Source organism: Accipiter gentilis, chromosome 19, assembly GCF_929443795.1.
Source record: "Accipiter gentilis chromosome 19, bAccGen1.1, whole genome shotgun sequence".
In the NCBI taxonomy this organism is placed as follows: domain Eukaryota; kingdom Metazoa; phylum Chordata; class Aves; order Accipitriformes; family Accipitridae; genus Astur; species Astur gentilis.
In genome coordinates this window covers 3,250,792-3,277,869 of record NC_064898.1, presented here as the reverse complement: position 1 = coordinate 3,277,869, position 27,078 = coordinate 3,250,792, and the positions used below count along the sequence as shown (strand labels likewise).

At 42.9% G+C, this 27,078-nt stretch overlaps 1 protein-coding gene across 6 annotated transcripts in view; it reads right to left on the bottom strand.

The window, feature by feature from the left end:
• Positions 1–214: 214 nt before the first annotated feature.
• Positions 215–27,078, bottom strand: part of STARD13 (StAR related lipid transfer domain containing 13) — a 252,009-nt gene continuing 225,145 nt past the window's right edge. For all 6 annotated transcript variants that reach the window (XM_049822915.1, XM_049822916.1, XM_049822918.1 and 3 more), the window contains 10 exons: positions 22,332–23,710; positions 20,749–20,922; positions 18,523–18,682; positions 14,328–14,526; positions 11,027–11,234; positions 9,985–10,099; positions 8,982–9,203; positions 6,789–7,006; positions 3,472–3,648; positions 215–3,094 (listed from right to left, as the gene is read on the bottom strand). In XM_049822915.1, coding sequence (XP_049678872.1) covers positions 2,977–3,094; positions 3,472–3,648; positions 6,789–7,006; positions 8,982–9,203; positions 9,985–10,099; positions 11,027–11,234; positions 14,328–14,526; positions 18,523–18,682; positions 20,749–20,922; positions 22,332–23,710 — 2,970 coding nt within the window. In that variant the 3' untranslated portion in view covers positions 215–2,976. The remainder of the gene's footprint in view (positions 3,095–3,471; positions 3,649–6,788; positions 7,007–8,981; positions 9,204–9,984; positions 10,100–11,026; positions 11,235–14,327; positions 14,527–18,522; positions 18,683–20,748; positions 20,923–22,331; positions 23,711–27,078) is intronic.

The window sequence follows — 27,078 nt, the reverse complement described above, 5'->3', positions numbered from 1 at the left end:
CCATGAAGCTTGTGTATACTTAAGGACACTATAGGATAAGTATAATGGACAACAATATCATTTTGAGCCTGAAATCATTATTGAAGTCCCATATCAGAACAGTTTAGTGGACAGCAGGTTGCAATAAAGCAAGGGCTTAAATGTACTGTGTTTCTTGTGCCAATGCATGAAATGAGTGCACAAAGGAAACATAATTCTTTAGTGTATGCAAATTTATTCAATTCTGCAATTGTTTATTTACAACTAATGACTGATACCAACAGATGAGGTAAAAATATGAGGTATTGATATGAGTATAACATTTAAAAATGCAATTATCATAAGGTATTCTCAATGGCAATGTAATACAAAATACTGTGGTAGCTGAATGGTAGACATGGTATAATGTGCATTTTAAAGAAATCCGATTTAATTGATAAATGGCTTAGAGATGCCAGAAGCACACGTCAGAGCTTCTGCAAGGGTAGGAGGACAACCCTACCTTGCTAACGGCGGCAGGCGGCACAGGGCCTCTTCTAGCTGAGCGATGACTTATCAGACGGGATAAAACCCCTGTCTAGGTTTTCCCTTCATTTCCTTAAGAAATTATTTCCCGTCAGACAATTGCCATTCCCAGGGCCAGAAATACTGAGGCACTACTGTATTCATTCACGCAAACTAACGTAGCAGAAGTGCTCTAATTGCTTGTGTTTTGGAGAACAGCCGGCACGAAACCTGCTGCTGCGGCTACAGGCGTTTGGGGAGGAGGTGCCGCTTTCTGGGACGGCAGTCGGGCTGGATCCAGGGGACCGTCCTTGCCCCACCAGCTCGTGAGCCACCGCTCGCTCCTGGAAAGGCTGGACCTCGGCAGCGACAGTGCCCTGCGGCCAGCTGCCGAGCGCCAGCCTTCAACGTGGCCGGGTAAGGCTGTGAGCGCTCCCGTCTTTAAGACAAAAACACTCAATAGTTGTACATTGCGACTGTTGTTGGCCGTAAACGCAAGGCAGGAGCTCACGGGTGGCCAACCTCCCCCGTCCTATGAGTTAGATGAAAAACCGTGGGTGAGACAGCTCATGGGGGAAGACAACAGTGACTTTTGGGGGTCTTGCTGGTCCATGGGGAGACCGTGCTGGGTCACCCTGCCCCTGTCCGCCCCACTGGTTTGCTTCCTTGGGTTGCAGGGCTGTCCCCCACCGGCACGGCCCTTACGCGTGTCCATGATGGCACGTGGGACCCTGCTCTAGCAGCTATCAAGGACCATGCACGGTCCACCCTGGGGCAGATTTCAAAGCACCGGTTTTGAAAAGACTTCCCCATTTACTGAATCAGGGCACAAAACTGTAGCTTCGCATAGGAAATGCGTCCCGCTTAATTGACCTTATACTAAATCTTAGCAGATTTTGTTGGAAGGACTGAGCTAAAACACTGGCTATGAATGACTCAGCTGGTTTATGCAGCAATAAATAAAGTCAAAGTGAACAAATGCGATTAATGAAGAACAGCATTAACAGGCTTGTACATTCTTATTGAACCATAGATGTAATATCATTTTTGGTCTTAGGTTAGTTAAAAACAAAACGGAACCCTGCCTCAAAGGTAACGTTGACAAATTATTATTATTATTATTACTTTTAAAGCATTCTTCCATTAGCAAAATAATAAGTCCCTGAAAATGAATTGATGTAATAGGCTTAAATGGCTCCTACTCCTCATAGTCAGGGGCTAATCCTGCTCCCACCAATACCTATAGAGGCAGGATCGTGCAGATCAGTGCAATATAATATGAAAATGCTTGCTGTTACTATAAAAGCAATCTTTCAAGCATAGTCTGCATTTAGTCTTTTAAATCTCCAAGATGTGTTTAAAAGCTTAAAAAAGTTTAGTTATTTGTGTAGTAAGAGTATTAAAAGGCGTGGTATTCATCTGCATGTCATTGTGTCCACTGGCTGTGGAAAGTCTGCTTTGGAGTTTCTTTAACAATTAGCCGTCTCTACGGGAGAAGGAAAGAGCAACACAGAAAGACTTACTCAGAACCTAGACAAAATGGTAAAGGAAAAAAAGAAAAAAAAAAAAAAGATTTACAGCTTCATAACTTACCAGTCTGATTTCAGACACCCCAGTACACACAGCGTTACCTTGTACTCTCCAAGAATGAGCAGTTACTTTGAACACTGCACATAGTGAGATTCTCTAGTGACGGATATACCATTAATTAAGGCAATAGGTATGTTTTCAACACCTTGTACTAACAGTCACAATTCTGCAGCTGAATCTAAATGGCCTTCAAAATGTCTATCTCTGTTACATTTCCATGGATTTTATTTGGTGAGACTGATGCAGTCCTCATTATTTTTAAACGTACAGTAACCTCCTTCTTCCTTAGGTCTTGTAATTCTTCCTACATCTAGGTACCTTCTCACAGCATACACAAACACGAAACATATTTGAGAACAGGCAGTTCTGTTATCTCATGGGTTATGCCTGGTAGCCCTGTGATAATAGCAAACACAGCTTATGTAGCAGTGACACACTAAGAAACAAGTGACAGATTCACTTAAGGTCCAACTGATGCAAGTGATTTGCACTGAGTTATATACAAAATAATTAATTTATACATATACATATATATAGATATAATATAGATAAATATATACATACTGTACATAATTTATTTACAATTAAAATATGCTTCTTAGAAGCCTTTAAATACCAGAGTTATGTAACACACAAGTAATGGCAACAGTCTGATTTTGAAGTAATAATGATAAAAGCTCTCTCAAGAAATGTTTACTTCAATAATTGAAATTAATAAAGAAGGGATGTGGTGGGGGGAGGTGAAGTCTCCAGAATAAAATAACTTTCCTATAAAATTCCTGTTTCAGCTTTGTACAGACCCAGTCTGGTCAGATTTGCAGCTTAGATAAGATCTTTGCTTTCAGTATTCCTGTTCCCTGCCAGACCCCGATTTATGCTCACTCGCTCCCAGGAACACCTTCCTCAGATTTTTGTTTCTGGTCCCTCGGCAATCAGAGGCTGAAATGAGTTTCTGATCCTGGCAACTTCTGCTGCACACAGATGCCCAAAGCCTTTGTTGTACCACTCTGGGGAATGTCCTCTGAAGAAATGGAAAGAGAATTATTGAGAAACTCAAATACTCAAGAAATCCGCCCTGCGGGAACAGGCTTGCCATGCTTCCTACTCCCCGCTGCCCACGGTGGTGGTGGTGACTTCAAATACTTGTCATTGTAAGTGTACTCTGAAGTTCTCCCTTGCAGTAATCAAGTAAGCAGATTTTATTTCTACGATCGCACTGTAACAGCAGTAGACGCTGAGCAGAGAAACGAGCTTGGTGGAAAAGAAAAGACTGCAGGAAAGCTCCAAAGCAGCAAAGTTACATTGACCACGTCCTCTGTTCCCAGCGCCTCCCCTCCCTGAGCTGGAGGTTTTTGCCCTGCTGAATAGACATCTGCTTTTTGCAGGTGGGATACTTACTTTAGGTCAATTCTGCAGATGTGGGTCAGCCTGGCTTTTCCTGAGCCGCACGGCTCTATCAAGTACTGCGAGTCCATCACGATGGCTCGCACAGCTCCCATAAGAGGAGCCTCTTCGTGCTCCACAGAGACGGCAACCAGCATGCACATCCCCTTTGGCAAATCCGTCCTCCATGTCCTGCAGCAACACGTTCAAGATGGAATCACTTTAGTAATGAAACTTTTGGGCACAAGAGTAAGAACCAGAATTAAAGTCACAGTTTGCTTGCCTGCCTATCCTTGTTGTTGCCTGTCATGCCACTGGACCGCCCTAGGGGTCCCTGGAGGAGTTTTGTGTTCCCCAGTTGGGGGTCTGACCATGAAGTGGAATGGCCACCCACCTGCGTTGCTGCAGGCTCCAGGTAGAGAAGTTTTGCTTCTCCACATGAGCATTTTGTGGCCGTTATGTATTACAGGGCATGATACAGCCTTTTGCAGAGAGACAGAAGTTTTGGAAAGGAGCTAAAGTGAGCGTAAGCCAGCCAGCTGAAATGTTGCATTGCACCCATGCAGACTTACAGAACAACAGATAGAGTTCAGCACAGCAGAAATCCTCACTACTACCCACATGGACTTCTGAAACTCCCAGAACATGTTTCAAGGGCATCTGAATTAAGAACAAAATGTCCTTTCGTTTTTTTCCCTCTTCCAAGTTTCTAGCCTCTCCTGCATGCTGCAGAAGTTTTCCACCAGTTCAGGAGAGCTAGCCTTTAATACTTCACATTTTTTTCTTGTTCTGTAAGCATTCTCTATGTATTCTGGCATCTCATATCTTTCTCATCTGCCTTGAATCTCACAGGATAGGTCCGTGCTCTTTCCTATGCTGTGGGAAGAAATGAGAAATTCCCACCGTGCTATGTAATATGCATCGCCTTCCTGTGGACTCTCCGACAAAGGGATTATTCTACCTTGGGAAGTATCATGTTTTAGCAGGTAAACTGCTTTCAAGGACTGTTGAAGTTTGGACTTCAGCAGAGAATTTTAATATTCTGCATTTTTCTTGTATGAAATTGAGCTGTTATTCAAGACGCTGCAGGAAGGTACTGACTTCAGAAGATTTTACACGTGTCTGTGCATTAATACAAATGATGAGCTATCGTGGCAGATGAAACACATGGAGAGTAGGAAATCACACCTCAGATGTACTGTGAAATGCTGAACCATCTCCTGTGAATGCTTGCACAGTGCTTAGATATGACCGTATAATTTTGGTAACTACGCGACACTTAACTTGGGCCATTTGTGAAGCAGAAAAGTGTGTATCCCAGATACTGCGGAAGACTTATGATTCCTATTCCCGGTTATATGGATTTAGGCCAGCTTCTGTACTTCTCTAAATATCTTACAGTAGTAAAAATGGGCATGGCACCTAACTCACAGAGGTGCTCTGATACTTAATGAACATGAAACATGTAAGGAGTCTTTAATGAAAAGCAATGCCCGTGCAGGGCAGCTGAAAGCTGCGTTGGATCCCTATCCTCTTACCATTGCCATAGCTGCAACATTGCCCCTATCCTCTTACCATTACAGTCTCCTCAAGGGGGCCTAATCCCCTTGTTATGACTGTCAAATTGAAAAAAAAAACCAACAAAAGAACAACTAAGTTTATCCTTTCACAGCCAAAAGTTTGATTGGGAAGGAGAAAATTGCCATCTGTTAAAATATATTTATTCATGTCCCCAGAGGTGAATTATAATTTCACTGTTCACTTCCCACCAATCATAAGGTATCAAATTGACTGCGATATTGCTGGCTAACCTTGCTCTAGACTTAATGATATAAATCAAAAGAGATAAACAACAGAATCTGACAGATCTGCCTGACGGCTGTTTTCAACCCTTAAAAACTCACCAGGATTCAGTTTTATAATATGTATTTCAGTCCTTGGGGATCATTCTGCCTGGGTTAGTGAAAAGAATGAGAACTCGATGGCAAGATTTTTCTTTAACTGATGTGACTGCACAGCAGGCCTTTAAAGAACATAAACCACCACGAAACCTAATAGTGAACTAAGTGGCAAATAAGAGTACAGAATTACGGTCATCAAAACCTCCCCGCTGCTCCCAGACAGTCTTCTTGGTGCTATGCGGAGGGCCAAATTTATCACTGGTTTAAGTCAATATTACATAAGAAAATTAATTGTAAAATAATTAATTTAGCCCAGTACACTGTGGGAAGGCAAAGGAAATAGAATAATGGGAGGACTGGTGTTTTAAACATTATGAAGACCTTACAAAGAACGTTTTTTAAATCTTCCCCTAAGAGTTCCAATAATTCTTCCCTTATACTGAAAATATCTGCATGTTATCATTCTGTAAGAGAATACTGAAGTTCATACAAGGGATGTACTATTCTATTTTATTGGGTTCATCTTTTTCCTTCAATCTTTGTTCCCTCTAATACAATTCTGACTCACTGGACTATTTCACTTGTCAAAACTGCTTAGTGTTTCTCTGGTGCATCATTTCAATCAAAGAAAGCAGGGACCAAGAATGGGAACACACAAAATCATCCTGAAATAAGTAACTGTAGAATTGACCCTGTAAGTGAAATATGTCAGCAGCTCCACAATAGCTCTTAGCAAGCAAAGGGCCAGGATTTCAAAGGCAGAAGGTGCATAAGTGCATAAGAGGAATTTTTTTTTTGTCTGTTCTCTACAGGCAGATAGACAATAGCAGAACTGGGATTGAATTTGGAATATTGATACACAGCTATACATTTATTTAAGAGATGTCATCCCCTGGAAGACAGTCAGACTACATATCTACTGCCTTTTTCTGTTCATTTCCACACTAGGATTTTTATGGGTTAGCATTTCTTGGTCCACAAAGACTGCAAATCTAAAATAACAACTTATATAGACACTGTGTAACAACCTGAGCTTAAAAGCATCACTATCTTCTCTACTAAACATTTGGCTCTTAAACATCAAACGTTCCCCAGAGAACAGCAAAAGCAGTGTAAAAAACCATTGGGTTCTATTTGCACTGTTTTGACAACAAACAAAGCTAAGAGAGAACAGCAGCTATTATCAGACATCTGTTCTAAGGATGAAATTATATTTATGGCCTCAGGAGTATGTGCCGCTCAAATTACATCAGAGAAAAGGTCAGCATGCTCTAGGTGTACAAATTTAATTCAGTTTGAGAAATCAACACTGCTGCCCAGAAGTAGAGTTCTCGAAGCACAATTATACAGATGCAAAGGCTGAGATAAGACCAGATCTTCCTTGTATGCACTGCAGGAAGCAAAAGTGCTGGAGAACTGGCCTTAGCTTACCTTAGAACGACAAAGTCTCGGACGGGGTGAGGAGCCATGCTGTTCAAGACATACTGGTAAACTTCTGTCTGCTTGTCCAGGCTCTCGACCACCTTCCACTGCAAGAAGTCCTCATCCCAGAGGTGACGTTCTCTCAGCACTCGGTTCAGGACAACTGATGGGGGGGCTTCAACTTCCACCGAGGCTTTCCAAAGCCTTAGTGGGTTCCCATCCCCAACCTGGAGTAAAGCAACAAAGAACATAAACCCCCATGATTTATATGCCTACGTTCAGCAGAGGATAACTGAGGACAAAATCTTGATACGGGTATCTGCCTTTAGCTTAAGAGCATGCATATTTCCCTGCTAATCATTACTATTATTGCTATTGCTGCTGCTCTACTGTATGGGAAAACATACTCATACTAGTCCTGGATCGAAAACTGAAGTGATACATTACTTCTGCTCTCACACCAGTGTATATTTGGACCACTTCCCATAGTGCCAGGGGAGTTGCTGTATTATTTCTGGCATGACAGACACTTTTTCAACCCCAAGCATTGTAAGAGTAATGAAGAATATGTGTGTGCAGAAGTAAAAACAGATGAAAGCAGAGACTGAAACCCTGGGCTGAAATGAAGCTACCACCTTGGGCAATATGATGCACTAGCTGGGACTGAGGGTCCATTAACCCTCCTGGTTAATTGGTGGAAGAGCAAAACATGCTGATTCAGTTATGTGTCAGGTACACAGATGTTTGCTCCTCAAAATAGCTGCAAGGGAGGTACTGGGAAAATGCCTTTCAAAGAAGGAACACGCAAACTGCTTGCTAACTCCTCCCAGCTCACGGCTCCTGTTACTTCTTACACCTCCGCAGCATGCAATAAGGGGAGCGGAAAGTGCTGGGCTACGCGCAAGATGAATATCCTGAATTCCACACATACAGCTTTTCTGCATGGTTTTAGGGGTCACAGGCAGCAAACAACGGTAAGCACTGATCTTGCAAGCCCTGCTTTTCTAACCCCTCCCTACCCTGGCATCCTCACGTACCGGTGCTAGTGCTCCAGAAACCTCCAGCACCTCCCACAGACCCACGATTGTGTCCCCAGAAACCCACCTTCCACCCCTCCCACCTTCAGTTATTTAATGTTGTTCTAATTCCTTCTCCCCAAAGCTCTCGTTTCCCCAGTCTCCCTGCCCTAGAGCCCCGGGGACTCCCCATCCCCTCTGCAGTCCCACCTGGGCACTCCAGACCTGGGGATCCCGTCTCCCACATCCCACATCCCATCCCATCCCCTCTCCTCCATCCCATGCCTGAGCCCTGCTACTCCCTCCCCAGGGTCCCCCAGTCCCTCCCTGGAGAGGTCACTCACAGAAGCTGGCGACAAACCAGAGTAATTGGCATTTCTTTGCCTTAACAGAGGGGTCGCACCTTCCCAAACAGGGGTAATGCTGCCTCCTGCCCCCTCACCGTCCAGACCCCACACTCCTCCCGGCGCCCTTCCCCTACCCAACTAACCCATCCCCTCCTCTCACTAGCTGCTGCTGGTTTGCAGACCTCCATTTTGCCATTGCATTTCCAACAGCCCTGAACTCCGCTGTCTGCAGGGACCCTGCAGCACCCTCCTCCTGGCTGCCGCACTCTGGCTTTCCCTGCAGAAGTGACGGAGCCTGGAACAACTTCAGAAATTTTGATAAAAGTTGTAGGTATCAAAAATCCACCGGAAACAAGGACAAGAGGATCAGGGATAAAACTGGCCACGTGGCTGGCCTGGCTAAGTCAAGCAGTGGGCAGCCTGAAGAGGTTTTTTAATACCTATGTTCTGCCTGGGTTCTCCAAAATGCTGGCAAACAACAGAAGATGGTCAGAAGCTTTGCCTGTCCCCCAGTCAAAGAGCTTACCCAGGTAATGTTATTTGTTGTTGAAAGTCTCAGCTCGCGCTCTGGTTGCGATGTTTGCTGCATGTACTTTGTAAAGTAAGTACTTTACCCATTTTGGAGACCTTAGCTTCCTTTGTGTGCCTTTTTCTGGAATCTCATACTTGAATCACTATTGTATCACATTTTTAACTGCTTTTAGTAGTCTTCTAAAATAACTGTGTGTCCTCTCTGGACAGAAGGGTACAAACTTAGCCAGGCAACAAGTCAGGGTGTCCATAGCTAGGCTGTTTTGCTTTGGTTTCTTTACTGCTTCTTTTACATCTCCCCAAATTACCTTTTTGTAGGCGAGTTCTGTGTTCTCTATACTGGAACACGTGACCCATCCTTTGAATTTCTCTTTTGCTTCTTTCTGGAGATTCTGTATGAGACTTTCCAGATACATCTGATAGTTCCCTCCTTCCTCATCCACTTGTTTTCCGAGCTCGTCTAGGGTGGGAGAATGCACTTCTGCATCGACATAGGAGTTTCGGGACTGGGTGACCATCTCGTGCGGGACCTGTGCCACAGAAGGGAGGGAAAACCCATGGGGAAAACCTCCTGCTGAGAGCTTTTCCTTAAGGCAGTGTGTTTCTAGGCTGATGGACCGTTCAGGATCCAATTGCCATGAGCCTATGGTCTGTAAAATGGATACCTATTTCTGTCTTTGCTTCTTATGCAAGACGAGAAATCAAAGTAGTATAATGAATGAGCTCAGAATAGCACTACTCATGCAGAATGGTATTAGGCTGATCAACTGTATGTCAATACATCTGTGTTACTCCTCTAGGCCCCAGAAATGTCACCTTGCGCTTCGGGGGAAAGGAGATATGAGCATTATCTCTTCTCCACCTGCAGTGAAAGTAGCTGCAGGAATGACTGCATATCCCTATGTGATTTTAGCTTTATTGTACGACACACAGAAATAAAGTGTATCGGCTCTTCTTTTTGAGATGAATAAGTTTTAACTGAGGTGTTAAAAGCATTATAATAAAATAAAATGTTAAACCAGCAGATTCTGATTTTAATTAGACTAAAATTTCCTAAACCAGTAGTTGGGGTTGAACACTGCCACAGAATAATTACCCTGCGCTTTTAATAGCTGCGTCTTTGAATGCTAGAAGGGAATAGTCATAAAGAAATGAGATAAATAAACTTTAGATAGAGCAAGTTTACAAATAAGTGAGGCACCATCAATCTCTGAGCTGAGACAAGACAGAAAATGTAAGCATAAACATAAATACTTCAAAGGATGCTGCATTATGGGGGCATGAATAATGCCGTTTGAGTGTCTCACTCACCTCAAAAAGTTTGTTGCATTCCATTATCATGTGAGCAAGTCCCTGAGTAGCTGCCAGGTTTTCACTGAGGTCCTTCTGATCTGGCTTCCCTGTTGCATATTTTTTCTGTATTACTCTGTAATTGAATTCAGTGTCTCAGGTAAAAAGAGCTGAAACTTTTAAATATGAAAGCTAACAGCAGCGGGATGTTCAGAACACCAGAGAGAAAAGCCTATCTTTAGTTTTTATTTATCACAAAGGTTGCTCAGACTGTTGGGCCTTTTTTAAAGGAAAAATGTTTACCTAAAATACTGTTGAGCCAAAGGTAAAAGCAGGAAAGGTTATGCATGTCCTGCATTAGGTGCTGTACATTTTGAAATGGATTTCTAACAGACATTATGTACAGTGGTTTACGTTGTTACTCCTTAAAGTGCTTGCTCAGACACTGGTTGTACACATATGTGACCAAGAATCTCAGTTTATTCTGAACCAGATGGGGGAAAAAAAGAAGTCAGGAGGGACATCTGATTGGGACCACTAATGTTTAACAGGGTCTACACCCTGTTTGGTCTACACTTACTGTGTTACACACCATCTTAATGTGGCCTGAAATAAACTTGGTTTCCCAAGTGGCAGAATGTAGCCAGAAAATACAGAGTGAAAAACCACTCACTGAAAATCTACATATTAAAATCCTTTGAAACATGGTCAATCTTTCACTTCAGCCCCAGCAAAGTCAGGCCCTTTCCCTTCACAGAAGCCAACATTACTTGTACAAAACTCACTAGTGCCCCATTGAAATTTCGCATGGAAAGCAGGCACTGCATTTTCACAACAGCCAGCCAGAAATGCCTGCTGGGCTTGTGAAAACACCTTCTATGCATGTACAAGTGTGCTCCTAGCTCTGCAGCACAGGCTTTCCCCTCTCACTGAAGCCATGCCCTGTGTAACGTGCTGGAAAGCAGATGCTTTGGAAAATTCTACCCTGCATACCTTTAGAAACACTGAAAGCATCATTTTGTGTTAAGGATATGACTATTTATAGGGTTGAGAAGAAACTTGCCTCGGTGAGCTTTCTTTCTTCACTATATTGAGATGGAAGAGGGAAGGGGCCAGACAAACAGCTACGTTCATAGGAGTCATCTGATTCTCCTCCACGGAGGTGACGTCGCTCAGGAAGCACAGCAGAGTCTGCAAAACCTCCCGGTTCTCGTCGGACATCAGCATGATGGCTGCCTGCACTGCCTGCAGCCGCTGCTCCTTGGGGACGTCTGAAAAAAAGCAAGTGCCGTTGGGGGGGGCGGGGGTGTGTGTGTGTCAGTTGTAAGATCTGATAAGGAGCCAGGAACAAGATAGAGTTAGCACAGGCATTCACGCTCTGGGAATGGCTTTCTGGAGAGGCAGGTGACTGGGGACGAAGGGGCAAAGACCAGCTGGTTGTTGGAGGGTCGTGGTATTTGCTCATCCGTAATGCACAGCTCGCCTAGCTAGCGTAAATATCATACATGTCTCTGTTTGTTTGAAAGGCTGTTCCCCAAGAAAGAGACTGAACTTCATTTAAAGTTTAGGAAGGGAGAGTAGTACTCAGTACTCCTATCTTTAAATGGAATTTTTCAGGTTTCTTTTGTCCCCTGGGAAGACGGTTCAAAAATTCAAAAACTTTGCGAAAATACTTACACTTGCATTCTGAACCATAAAAGAGTTTAATGAAAGTGATAATGGATTTGGTTAAATGGCATCTCAGACAGATTCATTTCTAAGGCTACCATAAGTTTTCTCAGTTTGGACTTGGAGCCCTCCTCTGGGTATTACTTACGCTCTATATAAGATCGAACAGAAGAAGAACAAAAGCAGATTTACAGCAGAGGGAACAGCCAGCTTTTAAGCTCTGCCTCCTAGCCTTGTACAAGCACTTTATTTTAAAAGCTTTCAGACAGAAATGACAAGCTGAACACAGCCCAATGCTTCCGATTTTCTAGAAGCAGCAAGGCCAGGTCTTCCTGACAAGTAAGAGGAGCCTTTGCTAAACCCATGCAACATGTCTTTTCTCCCCACATAGCCTCCTGGTACTCCCTCACCTGTACTGTTGCACTGGCTGGTCTCACACATAGAGAAGACTGGTCAGCCCTTCCAGTCATAGGTAAACATTAGGCAACTGAGAGTTTTAGGGAAATGAGGAAAGTTTCTTCAATGCTATGCCATATAGACTACTACACTAGTCATCTCATCCCCAGTCCTCTGTGTTACAGCAAAACAAACCATGCTGGATATATGAGAAAGATCTTCAGTGAGTCCCAGAAAATAGGAAATCCCTTGCCAATATACTAAGAGAGGAAAAATCCTTCCTAACTTCACATTAATAATTTGTTAAACAGGATGAAGGGGAAGAAAAATTCCCAGCTACAGATTTATTTAATTGCAGACATTATGAAATACAGTTGGTATCCCAGCAATTCTCAACATTTTTCTTTCTGTGAAAGGAGTTTTGTCAGTACCGTCTAAACCAGAAAAATATATTTGTTGTTGGTCACATGGAAAAAAAACCCACTGCTACTCATTCATAATCCAAACATTGGTCTCCAGTATCTACAGAGCCCATCTTTTCCTGTTCCCACTTTGGTTTAAACAGACCCATCCTCAAGTCTTTCTGAAATCCTTTAAACTACTGGTGCAGTTCAAGAAAATCTTTCCTAGCACTTTTTTTCCCCATCCTATCAGTGTAAAGAAGAGTTCTTCAGACTTCCCACTGCAGTACTACGTAGGGTTACGGAGTCAGCCCATGTCCCTTTTTACATTTTTTTTTGTTGTCTAACAGCAATGTTTCACCGTTCGGCCTCGTGGCTGTTGTGAATCCTAACGCCAGGCTCCCGACTCAGAGATGGGGAGTTGTTCTGGCTACAGACCTAATAACACCGATGACATTGAGATCTGCCACGTCTCTCTTCCTTTAGCAAGGGGGTAGTTTACTCGCAGTCGCTCCTGTGCCAAGATAGGACATTCCCAATTTTCATCAAGTAACAGTTTAAAGGTGATTTTTTTTCCAAGGACATGTGGATAATCTTCTCCATGGCTACTTCACTATGGAAACAATTGTGATTGATTGCCATTTTATTAGCACCAAGAATGTCTGTTGCTTTTCTGAACAAGCTCATTGATGTGTACGTAAGCAGACAAGACCTGCAACTTGTGAGCAGGAAAGAAGAGGAGGAAATGATGGTCCAGGGCTAGGCACCAACTGTTTCAGTTCACTTGTGTCCCAAGACATCATGTATGACCAAATCCACTAAATTTATTTGCGATGCTGTCTCTCGTGTGGAAGATCACAGCATTTCTCTACCAGCTACAGACACTGTGATGTTAAATACATTAGTGACTGTGCACCACAGACAGATTTTTACAGTAAAGGGAGGCAACGGAAGTAACTTAGATTCTTTAGCACTGGGATTATACAGTGTTTAAAAATGGCTTTCTATTGTTTTGGCAGCTGAAACATCTGCAAGTGAAAAGACTAGACACACTTCTCTTTAGTGCTTCCAATTACTTGGCTTAGGCTGGCTGGGTACGCTTTTCTGTATCTGCCAGAGCACTGGCTGACTGGCCTTCATAATGGACATTGTCAGGAAAACACTCTAATTCCTCTGGCTTTCCAGTGTTTTCCTCCTTGTTTATTTCTCCCTCAGTCTGGAGAAGAGAGACACAGTAATTTCCTGATATACAGGGATTTTTCATCATTCCGATGCATTTGTGCCTCAGATTTTGCTGAAGACTGCTTATGCTGAAATGAAAAGAAGAAACCCTCTGGGTTTTTTTCTTTCTCTATGAGATCTTAACATAAAAGCTGAAGATCTAAATGAAGGCAGCTTGTTTCTTGCATGTACATTTTATTGACTATAATGAAAAGGCAAATCAAAAGTCACAGCAAGGAAGGGGACTGCACAGGCATGTGTTCTCATGGTCAAGTATCACTTCTCCATGCCCAGAAGACCCACTTGTATTGAGATGTCTGCATGAAATGTGCCCACAGCTTAAAGAAATCTGACAAAAATGTGAGTCTTTCTTTGTGCTTTTTATGACCATGGCAGCCTGTCCTTCTGGCTTCTTTCCAGTTGTGAGGCTGATATTTTCAAAGCTTTTCAACATTGGAATGCTGTATTTCCATTAAAATTTCTAGTATTCTGACTCTGAAACCTTTAGGCGGTTCTAAAAATCTTAGTGAAAGATTTTGAGGGCAGAGAGGTTCTTTTATACATCTCAAAGGTAACCGGAAAGAATCCCATCCAGTGTTAACATAGCAAAATTATTTACAATATATTATTATATAATATTTTCTAATTGTTTATAATAATAAAAATATTGCAACTTACATTGGTAGATGTGTAGAAAAGTCTCTCCTAGCTTACTTGTGAGGAGGGGTTCCGGCAAGTCCCTGAAAAATTGCTTTACCATGTCTGCCACATCATATGCTGACTGGTCTTCATAGCTGACATTTTCTGGGGAGCTCTCATTCATCTGACGTAGGGCCTGGATTCGGGATTTCACTCCAGATTTTCGAAACAGACCCACCTAAAAAGGCACCATATTGAATTAGGTAAAAAGAAAACATTACTTAAAGAATACATATAAAAAAAATCTATTACTGGGGACTTTGATCACGACCAAAGCTTGGATTCCTTATTTTACTCTATGCAAGAACAAGGAAAACATGCAAACGCGACTTGCCCACAAGCCTCATAGGCAAGTGCATGCTCTCATGACAGGACTGTAAGAGTTAAAACCACTGCTGCTCTGTATCCCTTCCTAGATGGAGAGGTTAGAGTGCAAGTGGTTTCCCTGCTGCCTGAAGAGTTTAAGCAAGATGCACAGCTGCTATAAATCAGCGTGGCTTGCTTGGCTTGGGTGACTGTCTGTTGATTTACTCCAGCTGAGAATCTGGTTCCTCATGTTTATTTGGGTCTATATTTTGAAGACTAACAAGAAAATATTATGCTCAGCTAAGTAATAAATGCTGTGGCAAAAGATTAGTACATCCTGGTAGAGCTTTAAAATCCAGACCAAATCTATTTTTTCCCCTTCCTGCTCTCTGCTTCCAACAGTTCCCCCAAATCCCAGTGAAAACCCCAGTTCGAAAGTGGGGGCCACAGAGGCATTACTTGTGCAGTGTCACTAAGACATGTTTTTATCTTGTTTGCGTTCTATTCTAAAGGAAGCAGTAATTCTTCAAATGATGCCTTCATGGCAGTGCTGCCCTTTTCCGTCCTTCTCACCAGTGGAATTCCCCCAGGGAGAATTCCTGAGCCTCGACCACATTATTTATTCCCAAGTGAGTTTACAGTATTTTATTTGGGAAGTGTTAGCACTGTTTTCCTTCAGTTTTGCAGGGGCAAAGGTGAAATACTGAAAAAGACGTATGAAGAAGGTGCATTTCAGGTTTGGAATTGCAGACTTCTGTTCCCCACTGTCTTGCTGGTGGTCAGTTTAGCTTTCTGCATGGTGTAGTCCACCAACAAAAATGTGTAAAAGCAAAGAAATAATGCCTTCTGGCCTTCTTCCCCTTACTCTGCCAGCACAGAGTTCACGTAGGACCCTCCTTTCCCTAGAACACCTCCCATTCTCAACTGTACGGTATATAGGACTTTTGTTAACTCACACATTAATGACACTAATTACATAAATCACACACTCCACAGCTCTGCAAGGGGATGTATTTATTTATAGGGAGATGAACTGCTACACCAGACTGGCTGTGAGGCAGCTCTTCTGCTATGGCTTCTTATTGATGAATTTAGCATCACTTGTGAGCTACATTTATGTGTAGGAAGTAGAGAACGGGAGTGTGCCCTGTGTACATCCCAGTGCACTGTATTTCTGTTCACAGGCTCTTTGTTCTGACAAGAGAATACAAAAAAGAGCATCTGGCTCTTCTCATTTGGTTTTCCCTTTCCCTTTCCCTTCTTCTTTTTAAATCTCTTTTTCCTCTTAGAGATGTGTGCTGAAGATGCAGAAGTACACATGGTAATTCTATCGAAAAAATGCAGTTTTGGCATGTGGTAGATAAATGGGACAGCAGAGGCTCAGTTCTCTGCTTTTGATGGAAAATGTCCTTGCTGGCATAAAGAACCTTTAAAAACTTCCAGCGAAGTCTGATTTGAGAGGTCAGACATCAAATCTCACCTGCACAATCTTCTGCTGCATGTCATTCTGCTACTCTCAATCTCTGTTTTTGTTTAATGACATTTATCCAAACTCCTATTTTCCTTTTGTTTGGAAAAAATAGTAATTAGTCAAAAGAGGACAGTTCTTCACTTGATAGAAAAAGATGTTTTAGGCTCTGTTCAGAGCCTATTACAGACTCATTCTGTAAATACAATGAGACTATAAATCCAGTGATTTATCAGAGGTTAGTCTGGCTCAATCTCTTTATTATCCCCATGCTGTGGATCATCTGCCCTGCAAGTAGCCATATGATGCATGACAGAAATAAAGATGCAGTTGACAAAGGCAAAGCAGCTTCTATTTCACAAGCTGAAATTGAATAATATATCCTACAAATAATGGTGAGGCTCCTCACACCATCTTAGACATTTCAGTGCCAGGAGCCAGACCTTACAATGATTTAGAGCAACCTCAACTTTACCAAGCACGTGCAGTAGAAGCTCTGATGCCTGTTCAGGGATCTAGACTGCACTTCTGTAGTGCATGGAAGAGACACATAAGCAAGATGCTGGGCAAGACTGGAGGCTGCTCAGACCTCTGGCCAGGGATCAGGAGACTTTGAATTAAATGGGAAGAAAGGGAGCGACTGTAAAGCAGAGAAGCTGAATTGCCTGGAGGGTTCCAGCCCAGAAAGGTTTTTGGTGGAAAGATATTGAATGGTCCCAACCTGTACTTCTCCTCCTTCATTTTCTATTCCATATTTTCCCAATTCCACTCTGAGTGGAAACACAAGCTGAGTTGAAATGGCCCTTCACGTAGCTCTGATTCTTACCAGCAAGTAAACCCTCCCTCTCAGAGCAGATACTTGTCTGAGACTGCCCATGGACACTCCTTTTGACTGCCTCAAATATCTCAAGAGCTTTCTCCTTCTCTTTGGTTTTACCCTCCCTTTTACTTTCTCTCCCATTTATGCCTCCTCCCTTTTCTCTTCCTTTCTATTGCTCTGCTTCTTACCTGACAAGCCCATCCCTATCCCCCCATCTCCTGTTCCTCATACTTGGGCAAGTGTCTCCTCCTCCAAACCCATCACTGATTCCAGACTTGCTGCATCACTCTTCCTCCTATACTGGGTTTCCCTGCTCAGTACACAAACCCAGATTAACACAGCATGTTAGCTACTGAATATATTGCTTCTAGTTGTCTCTACGCATCTTCCATTAATACATTTCCAACAGGCTATTCCTCCCATCCCTCAACTCCTGTGCTACATATGGTAGGCAGAACTCATCTCACCTCACTTATGACACCCAGGAGTTAGATGTCAAGGTCTGATCACTACAGAATCTCTTCACGGTCAACAGAGAGAAAGGATAGGAAGGACCTGTGTCTCCCCGCTCGCTGTAAAGGGAAACAGCTGTGATTCACAGCTAGGCATTTAATTTTTAAGACTTCCATTTTGGGGAAGATGACTGTCACCCAACAAAACAAGCTGAACAGTAACCAGAATGGTGATCAGAAAATGGAGAGATTCAGAACTGACCACTTCCACCCTCTTTGTGTGCTCAGAGCTAGGAAAGCAGCAAAGTCTGCAGAGTAAAACACTGGTTGCTCCTTTTGAACTTGCAACTATGTAAAGGCAGTTATAGAAGCGGTCATACGACATCAGGTCAATAATAGTAGAGGACTGAACTCCATCAGCCAGCAGGTTTCTCCCAGTCCTATGTTCATAAAGATACATATCCTCATCCTTAGGGGAAGAACAGTAAAATTATGATTGGTATGCCCCTGCTCTGTAGCTAAAGGGAAACATTTTGAACCCTTTGAGCATGAGGGTCTCCCAGCTGGCTCGTTGCAGCTAAGATCACTATAAAAGGAAACGTACCGTAATGGCTTTGGCATTGAACCGCTGCTGACCTAACTCTATCTGGATATATCTGACTTTGTCAACAGAATACTTTGAATATTTTGCTGAGTTTGCTCTCTATTCTTGGACTTTTCTTTCTTTGCTAAGTAAATAAAACCTTTTGTCCCGTATCTTGTGAAATGGTGAATGCAGTTAACCCTCAATGGCAACAGTCAAGCAGATACAGGTAGAAGCTGGGAGTCCTGAGCTCTAGTTCAATAGACATGAAGATTTCATGTCATTCTTTGAGGTAGGCTGTTGTATACTGATCAGCAGGACTGTTATAGCTATAAGACTTCAACAGAGTAGCTGGATACAAATCTCAAAATGGCAAACTATTAGTATTGGCACCAGGTCTCAAATCAGCAGAGGAGGTCTGGGCCCAACATGGGATATAACAATCTTCAAATAATCCTGCTACCAAGTACAAAAAGCTTCACCATTGCTTGCTTAGGGTGGCTTTTCAGAAAAAATCAACCGAGTCCCCGGAGTAAAGTTAGTACCTGATCTAGGCAGTTGTTCCGTAAGTAGCGTAGCGCTTGCTGTATGCTCTGGGGAAGAGGCTGTCCTGTTCTCTGGACATGCACTATCAGAGGCACGCCAAAGACATTCTTGTCCTTGTAGTCAGGGACTTTCATCCTCTTCATGAACTTTGGCACAGACCTGAAAATTAACACGAACAGGCTGCATGAAAAGATCAGAGTATTTATGCAGTCTCTCAGTAACACTCCTCGCAGAGATTGGTAAATGGGGCCACCTCCTTCTTTATAAAGATAGTGAAATAATGTTTAATGTACAATACATGGACACTTTATAATCTGTAAAATTGATGGATTTCTTGACAACTTTTATAAGTAGATGGCCTCTGGCTCTAAGGTATAGCATAATAATCTGTTCCAACAAAAAACTTTTACTATGCAGTTGTCATCCAGCTGAAGCCAACTTGGTTTAAAGCATCCATTAGGGACTCAAAGGAATGGCACAGCAAAGCATAGTGGAGAGGGTATCTGAGAGAGAAGTCCTCTAACATGCTGAATGATTTTTATACTACCAGTTACATGATTTAGTATTTCTATTGACTAACAATTTACAGTAATAAATGATGGCTGGAAATCCCTATGTGCCAGATTCATCCCTGGTGTTACGTGATTTATTCTAGTTGAGTAACTTAAGTGAAGCTGGTGAGCTCACTTTCTTCCAAAAGTGATGGTGAAGACAAGAACAAACTGGATTCCCTTTGAGAGTCATGACTACAGTGGAATTTAAAAAAAAAAAAAAAAAAAAGGATGAATATGGCCTGAATGTGACAAAGATTTTTCTCATCTGTGTGGGAAGGAGATAAAATTTGGATTAAATGACCTACTGAAGGCGTACAGCATATAACTTTACAGCTATTTATAGAGTTCCACTCTTATAAATCCTTAGAGACTGATTATAGAAACTGAAGAAATATTTGTCTGGAGGGAAAACCTCTGTACAAACAGCAGGATCTAGAATTTGCTCTTTTCTAGTCTGTTTATTTGGAGTTAGGCAAGGTGAGATTCATTTCAGTACAGACATGGTCAGCTAGCTGCAGGGAGCTGCACCAAAGGAGAACAGCCATCTGGGGGTTCATCTTAGTGAATTTTAGCTCTCTAACGGAGATTTAGAAAGAGTTAGCAGTACAAACTGCCTCCATACCCACTGTGGAATGAGGCACCTCTGGAGGGTGACCCAAACCCTCAGCCTTGGATAGAATGAACTGCCTTTGGAGTTGCCTGTCTTTTTCCACTGACCACAGACAGCTGACCCAACTTGCTCAGGTAAGACTTAGAACTTTTTGGAGTGGCTAACGTCAGTGAGGTGAAGCTCCTATGTAGTCCCTTGTATCTGTTTTTCCATTTCTAATGGAAAATTTGTCTTATCTAGCTTACAGCTGAACTTAGTGGGATTTTGGTCAAGTGCTTTGACCATGGAAATCACAATGTGAATACCAAGGCATATTATTTTTGGACTCTGTGTCTCTGTGTATTCGGGAAAGTTTCTGTTATCCTTTTGATTATTTCTCAGATACTTACAATCTCTTATCTGTGCCCATTTCCATTTTGGTATACCTCAGTCTGCATGGCCCATCAGGGTTTGTATACTATTAAACATGCAGGTTTCTGTAGCCGGCTGCTACAGAAGGAGCCACACTGCCAGCACTCATGTCCATCTGCCCTTCGCTCCACTCTCTGTTACAGCCGCTACGGCTGGAACCTCCCTCTAACACAGGTCCAGGCCTAGGCTAAAGCTTGCATCTTTTGAGCTGTAGAGGAAAGTCCCATAACTGTTGTAACCCTTCTTTTAAAGCACAAACAAAACAATATCGAATACATGAAGTATCATCAGCAGCTGTTTCTTTTCGAATCACAAAATGAATTCTGGGGAAGACTTACTGTAAACATTTCCTACTTTTAATCACTCTCTCCTACTCCTGTTTATTTTTCTGGAACTGAAGTGTTGTTAGAGAGTCCGGGGTTGTCTCTCTGTTAGAACACAGGAATGAAGTCTGATCTCCAGTATCTAATTCTGACTTTGCCACTGAGTCATTAGGCAGCAATGGATTAAAAGGGACAGTTTCAAATTCTACGGTTGAAGTCAGTTGTTCCTCCTAACTGCATTTACTGAATTTACTATCAGAATAACAGAATTAGGAGAAACTGTTTTCTTCTAGAAATATCTCTTTTCCAGTTATTGATGGTACTCACCAGGTCCAGCCATGTTTGTTTGACATGGAGTACTTTTCCATAATGGCAGTAAGACGAAGCAGAGAAAATTTTTGCAGTAGGTTCAGTTGGGCTGCTGACTGATTGCTGATGTGAAGTGATGCGATGGAGTGGCTCAGGCGATGTGAGATTTGGAAACTATGCCATCGTAATCTCCTTTAGCAAAAGAAACAATAGAAAAATGAGACAACTGCTTTAATGGGGCAGCAAAAGATGGTATACTGTGAGACAGATAAACATACACATACATACATTATGGCTTGTGGTGTGTCAACTGAAAGAAAATGTAGCTTGGAGGCAAATAAAACAAATTGCTCAATCTCTTTAATTTTGGAAATGCCCAGGCTTTGATTTTTTAACATTAGGTTCACAAGGGAGTGTGGGTCCCATCCATGTACTCAGGGAAGCAGTGCTGCCTGCTATGCCCTTTAGCCCACACATTTCCAACAGGATGTGGGAGATCCAGATTCAAATGTTCTCTCCCTGACTCAGAACTGGGATTTGATGCCTGGTCCCTCACCTCCCAGGGGACTGGCCTGACCACCAAGGTATTTGGAGATGAGGTTCTCCAAATATCTCTATTATTAAATACTGAAGGATTTTTTGGAGAAGGGATTGAACCCTGCGTCTCCTTGGCAAGAGCCGTAACCACCAAGCTATTGAGCCACTCACATCTTCACTTTACTCCAATGCACTTTCTCTATATACTGGATATATCAGAAAAAAACCTCATCTCACTTTCTTCTTTTGCTAAATATCAGTTCTGGCTCAAATCCTAAAAACTTTGGCGCTGCTCATTTACTCAGTAGTTTCCTCAAGTTCACTTGCTTGTGATGGTGGTGAGCAAGCATGGACAGCAGCAGACCATGGCACAGCAGAATCCTCTGTGAGGATGTGACAAGACTGAGAGCAGGTCAGAAAATACCAAGTATTTTCTGGCTGCTTTTGCACATACAAAGCCACACTACACACAGCAGTATGGATCTACAAAGGCCTTTACCCAGGACCATGCTCCCTTGGCTCAACAGGAACTCATCCCTCTGACTTAAAACAGGTCTGCAAACTATTAACAAAATCCCGCTTTTCACTTTTATTAAGAAGTTAATTGTATACCATCATTTCATCCCATCATGTAAGGGACAGAGGCAGGATAGGGGAATTCTGAGTACAAAGGGACACATTTTTAAAGCAGACCAGTGCACAAAAAAAGTGCACAAGGCTACTGATGCATAAATACCGGGGTGCATAACTTAGAAGACAAATTGAAAATACATCCCACAACATATACAGGATCCTACTATCTAATCACTGGCAATCAAGAGAAAAAGAAAAAGCCTTAGTTTGACCTATTAAACCAATTCTCCATTGACTCCATGTAAGAATTTCCATAGCAGGATGTTCCTTCTCCCAGAGTGCCACCCTCCCCTGGGAAGTCTTCATCCCCATAGAGGATGAGTACAACTGTAACAGTACCCCGCACCTTCTGACTCCCAGGCTGAGAGCCTCAGCTTCATTATATAGTATTTCACAGTCTGTGGATTTGTGTACAAAATTTTGCTACCTACCTGCTTGGCCTTGTGAGTGATGCTCCCACCCCAGAGTCTCTCCTGTCCCTAACACCAGTGGCTTCGGATTCATTCAGGGATGTTCCATCTCTGTCCATGTCACTCGGTGTAGTCCGGCCATCAGAGACAGAGTTTCCTTCAAAATCAAGAGTGATCTGTGTGGGCGACTGGAAAGGCAATGATGGAGATTCCCTGACTGACACATCATCAACTGGCAGACCTGGCAACACATTCTTTGACCAGCCATCTACCACCTCTTGGAGTCCATTGACATGTTGCAAAATGTCATCTAAATGAGGAAAAAGGACATCTTTTTCTAAGTCCAGGAGGTCTCCAGTACTAGCATACAAGTGGGAACCTGGCACATTGTCATAAATACTAATTCTGCTCTCTTTAGGACAGCAAGCCATCAATCCGGACTCTTTTGGCGTGGAGCAGTTCTGTTTTCCCAGAGAGATGCTGCCTGTCCTCCAGTTTACAGTGTTACTGTTGTCTGTAGGTGAGAGGCTTTCAATAGAAAGTGCCTTTGGGAAGGTCCCCGGTTTGTGGTCCTTGGGAATATGCACAACCAAGTCCTCTTGGGAATGAAATTCATTTTTGCGGTTTTGGTCCACCACTTGCCGTAAGGCTGTTCCTGCCAGAACATCTAAGTCCTCCAGGTACATCCCACCTCTCTTGTTTGCTTCATGGCACTTGCGTTCCTTCAAACATGGTGTGCTCACCCCACTGCTGCTGTTTTCAGACTGACTGCTGTCACTGCTGGATTTGGCAGAAAAGGAAAGTCCTCTTTTGACTGAATCTTGTCCCATGTTTTGGAGATCGCCATTGACTATCTGTACGCAGTGCATGTCTTTCAAGGATTTCGGCTCATACTGGAGAACAGGTCCACTTATCTCTAAAGGACCTGTTCTTCCCGAGCCTTTTAGTTTCCCATGCACGCCTTTTGCTTTTAGCGTCTCCATGCGTTTTAGAAAGGTTTTTGCTTTGGTTCGTGTTGGTTTCTCATTCTTCAGGTTGTCCCTGGGGGACAGGGCAGTATTTATTGCAGTGGACTCTTGCAGCAGTGTGCTTTCTACATCATGCTGGCCAGAGCAGTCGCAGGTCTCCCTGGCGGCGCCGCTGATGCCAGATTGACTCCTGTTGTCACTTCCCCCACTGCTCTCACTGTGAATAGATGAGACCTCAGGTTCACTCAGATCTGTAAGGACGCTCTCGCTGCTTGTTGTATTTTTCATTTTAATGTCCCCAGAAGATCCATGTCTGTCTGACCGGTGAAGCAATGCATCAATGTCGTCCACCCGAGACCATCGTCTGCTGGTTCTTTGGAAAGTCCATTTATTGCTGATAGCACAGAGGTCTTCTTCATCTGAATCTTCACTCTGGAAAACACCAAGTGTCACATGTTAAAAGCAGGTGCTTTTACTCATTATTTGAATTATGTGATTGTGCTGTTCCATGTGAGCAACGGGTGGTAAAATCTCCCTGAACCTAGTTTACGAAAGATTGGTCATTAGTCCTTTCGTAACAGCCTCCTTCACTTAATTGTAAAGACCACAGCGAGCATCTTAACAAGTAAGGAATAAAAGCCTGCTCTATGTTAGGGAGCTCATGAGTCCCATCAGTGTCTCTTGGCTTCTGTGGGGCGGATTGCCTGTGCACTGAACTGTGTAGGACTGATATCCACAGTGACTGTTTAGGAAAAAAGGGGGTTTGAAAGGTCCAAGTAGAGGGATCCTGACTTGCAGAGATGGTGTCAAGATACACACGGTAAAGACTGGGAAGTAGCTGGGCACGACGGCAATGTCAGCCATTTAAGGAACCAAGACAGCAAACATCTGGTGCTGCCCTCAGTTTTGCACTGAGAACTAAGTAAAATCTATAAACTTCACAGACCAGGTACATCTAACAAGATCTATGTTTCAGGAACGTAACTACAGATAAATAGCCACGATGCTTAAAATAACAATAAACCCCCAATATTTCGAGGTATCACTTAGGGTGGGTCTGAACGCAGGCAAAGGCAGGCAGCGAAGACAGCCGTGGAGGTGTGGGGAGGAGGAGCAGCCAGGCTCAGTCCTCAGCATCTACAGTTGAGGTGAGCTTTCCTACAGTGGCAACCACTATCTTCATTGCCTTTGCCATCAGAGGCACCCCAAAACTGACAACCCCCAGCCCGCACCACTGTCTCTGCCTTCCCCCAAGCTCTCCGAGGCAGCGGCAGCCCCAGAGCCCTCCTGGTCTCATCCCTCAGCCTGGGGCACACGGAGTCGTGCTTCTGTTTAGGCAGCTCCAGGAGCTACTCTGCAATGCAGACAACACGCGCCTTGAAAAAAATCAGGATAAAAAAGCTCTCCCTATGACATTTTTCTCATCTGTTCACTACAACAAAAAAGATACATCTTCAGCATAAAGCACGCAGTGTCGAACTCGCTGTTCTCTAGGGATGCGAACGAAACCCACAGCTGCTAATGAGTATCCTTCCCCTGACTTTGAACCAGGTTTATACTGCATTATTCTTGTACATTTGTTTTAAAGCAGAACAAACTAACTTCACCTACATGACATCCAAACAGCTCTTCACATTCTTGGAAGCAGTATGAAGGCAGTAAAATATGACAGGCTGTCAGACTAAAATGAGGTGCTAAACCAGAAAGACTATTTTGGGACTGGAAAAATTCTCATTTTAAAAGTCTATTATTAGAAGTATTTTTCTATGAAGTTTTGATGGTGAAGTTATATCCCATCTCTGACTAGATCTCCACTGGCCTGTCTAATTGAAAAATGTAAACCAAATTTTACAAGAACGCCCAAAACCTTAAATAATGCGAAACCTCAAAGATGGAGATTGGGATCAGTAGTGTGCCAGGTCTTACTAATGCCATAAACTTTTGCCAGTTTATCACTTCTAGTCGGCCAGATGTTTTAGATCATGTCCAAACCATAAACTAAAATATAGCTATGAAATTTAGGGTTTAGTCATTCCTCTTCTATCTGTTAACGTTGAGGTGTGCAGTGCTCCTGCAGCTGACGTTAGGTCACAGGAATGATGGAGATCTTAGTTCTGCGGCTAGCTAGAGAGAAAAATTAAGCAATTAGTGAAGCGTCAGGAAACTGCCTAGAAAAGCCTAATGCTGCTTTGGCCGTTTTGTCTGCAGGGAAGCAATGGCATATCAGACAGCTCTACCTTCATTTTAGCTCCACAGTTTGCTGTATGCATATACAGAGCAACGGACTGCACAGACTCAGGCACTTAAAAATTCATCTGTTGTGGTCTTAGTAGTGCCACAAAGTGGATATTTTAAAAACCGCACGGGTATGTACTTTTAAATATTTAGTAGCAGTAATTATATCTACAAAGCATACCACTGCTGAAGCGTTGATGGCACCAGCCAATAGGATAAAAATATATATTTTTTTATTTGTTGTACATCCCAATATGCCAAAGGGACCTTAAAGAAGATTCTTGGCTGACACAAATCCCTGTAGCTGCACTCACATTACTGTATGAACTGACAGGATTTAGCCTGTATTTTCTACAAGCTGGAATCGATTAAACTAGCCAAGTGGTAGAGACATTGTGAAACACACCAAGAGGAGAGCACAGAGTAAGAGACAGAAATAAACATAAATTCAGTGGCGAATATACTTTAAATCATTTTTAGAGGAAAGTAAGTTTTGAGATTTTTTTTTGAGAGATGAACAGAAAGGGATATTGGTAGTAAACAAGTTTTGCCTCTAACCACAACAAAGATAGGATTACATTCTGCCCAAGAACCACTCAGAAAATACAGAGGGTTTGGGGTGTTGAAATTTGCAGCTCAATAAAAAAAAGTTTAGTGTTGTTTTTTTTTAAATTGGTAATGAAACATGCTTGTGTTTCATCAGAAGCGAAATCAGACAAATGAAGTATCTGGATACTGAAATGCTGCCATGGTGACTCAATCCAAAGGCGGCTGCACTGTGAGTCCTGTGACATAATGTGCTTTTCTTTTGATGGAATTAGTAGAAATTCCGGGAGCCACAAACATCCTGAATGACCCACTGTTCTTCTTAGATATCAGAGTGCCCTGACAAACAAGACTGTCCTAAAAAAAAATGCAGAGAGCACTCTGCCAACCGAGGCGTCACCAGCTACGGGGACAGTGGATCAAGAGTAGGTCTGAAAGCAACGATTCATTTTACACAGGTGGAGCAGACATCTTGGAGCAGTGACTGTATACTTCAACTGACCTAGGGCAAAATCAAGTGCATGGCTTTGGAGCATATTCAAAAGTCCATTTAATACCATTATGTTTGGGAAGACGAGAAGGGGCAAGTTTCTTGAGGAGTGACTGATAACATTTGCCAAAGAGAAAGAGGTTTTGATTCACAGATTTGTCACAGTTGATTTAAAATAGTACAGCTTTTTCACTGAGGGTGTGCTTGCCTGAGATACAGAGGGATGCTAACAAAAGGCAAAAAGTTGGTTTATTTGCGGTGGAATTCTGCCACATTTTTCCAGCTGGGGGCAGGAATTCTCATAAATCGACAGCTGCAGAAGGCAGTTAATCCAAAGACTAATCTCTGTCTGTCCAAATTGCTTACGGACATATTTGCAACACATATACGAGGATTTCTGTATGCATCTCGATGGAGCCAAGGGGAAGAGAGCAGCCCACAGCGTGAGTGGTTTGGGTGGGAGAGTGGGCAGCGGGGAACGCTCACGCCGTGCTGGCTTTCACGGTAACCTTGTCTGGCAGCTCTCTTG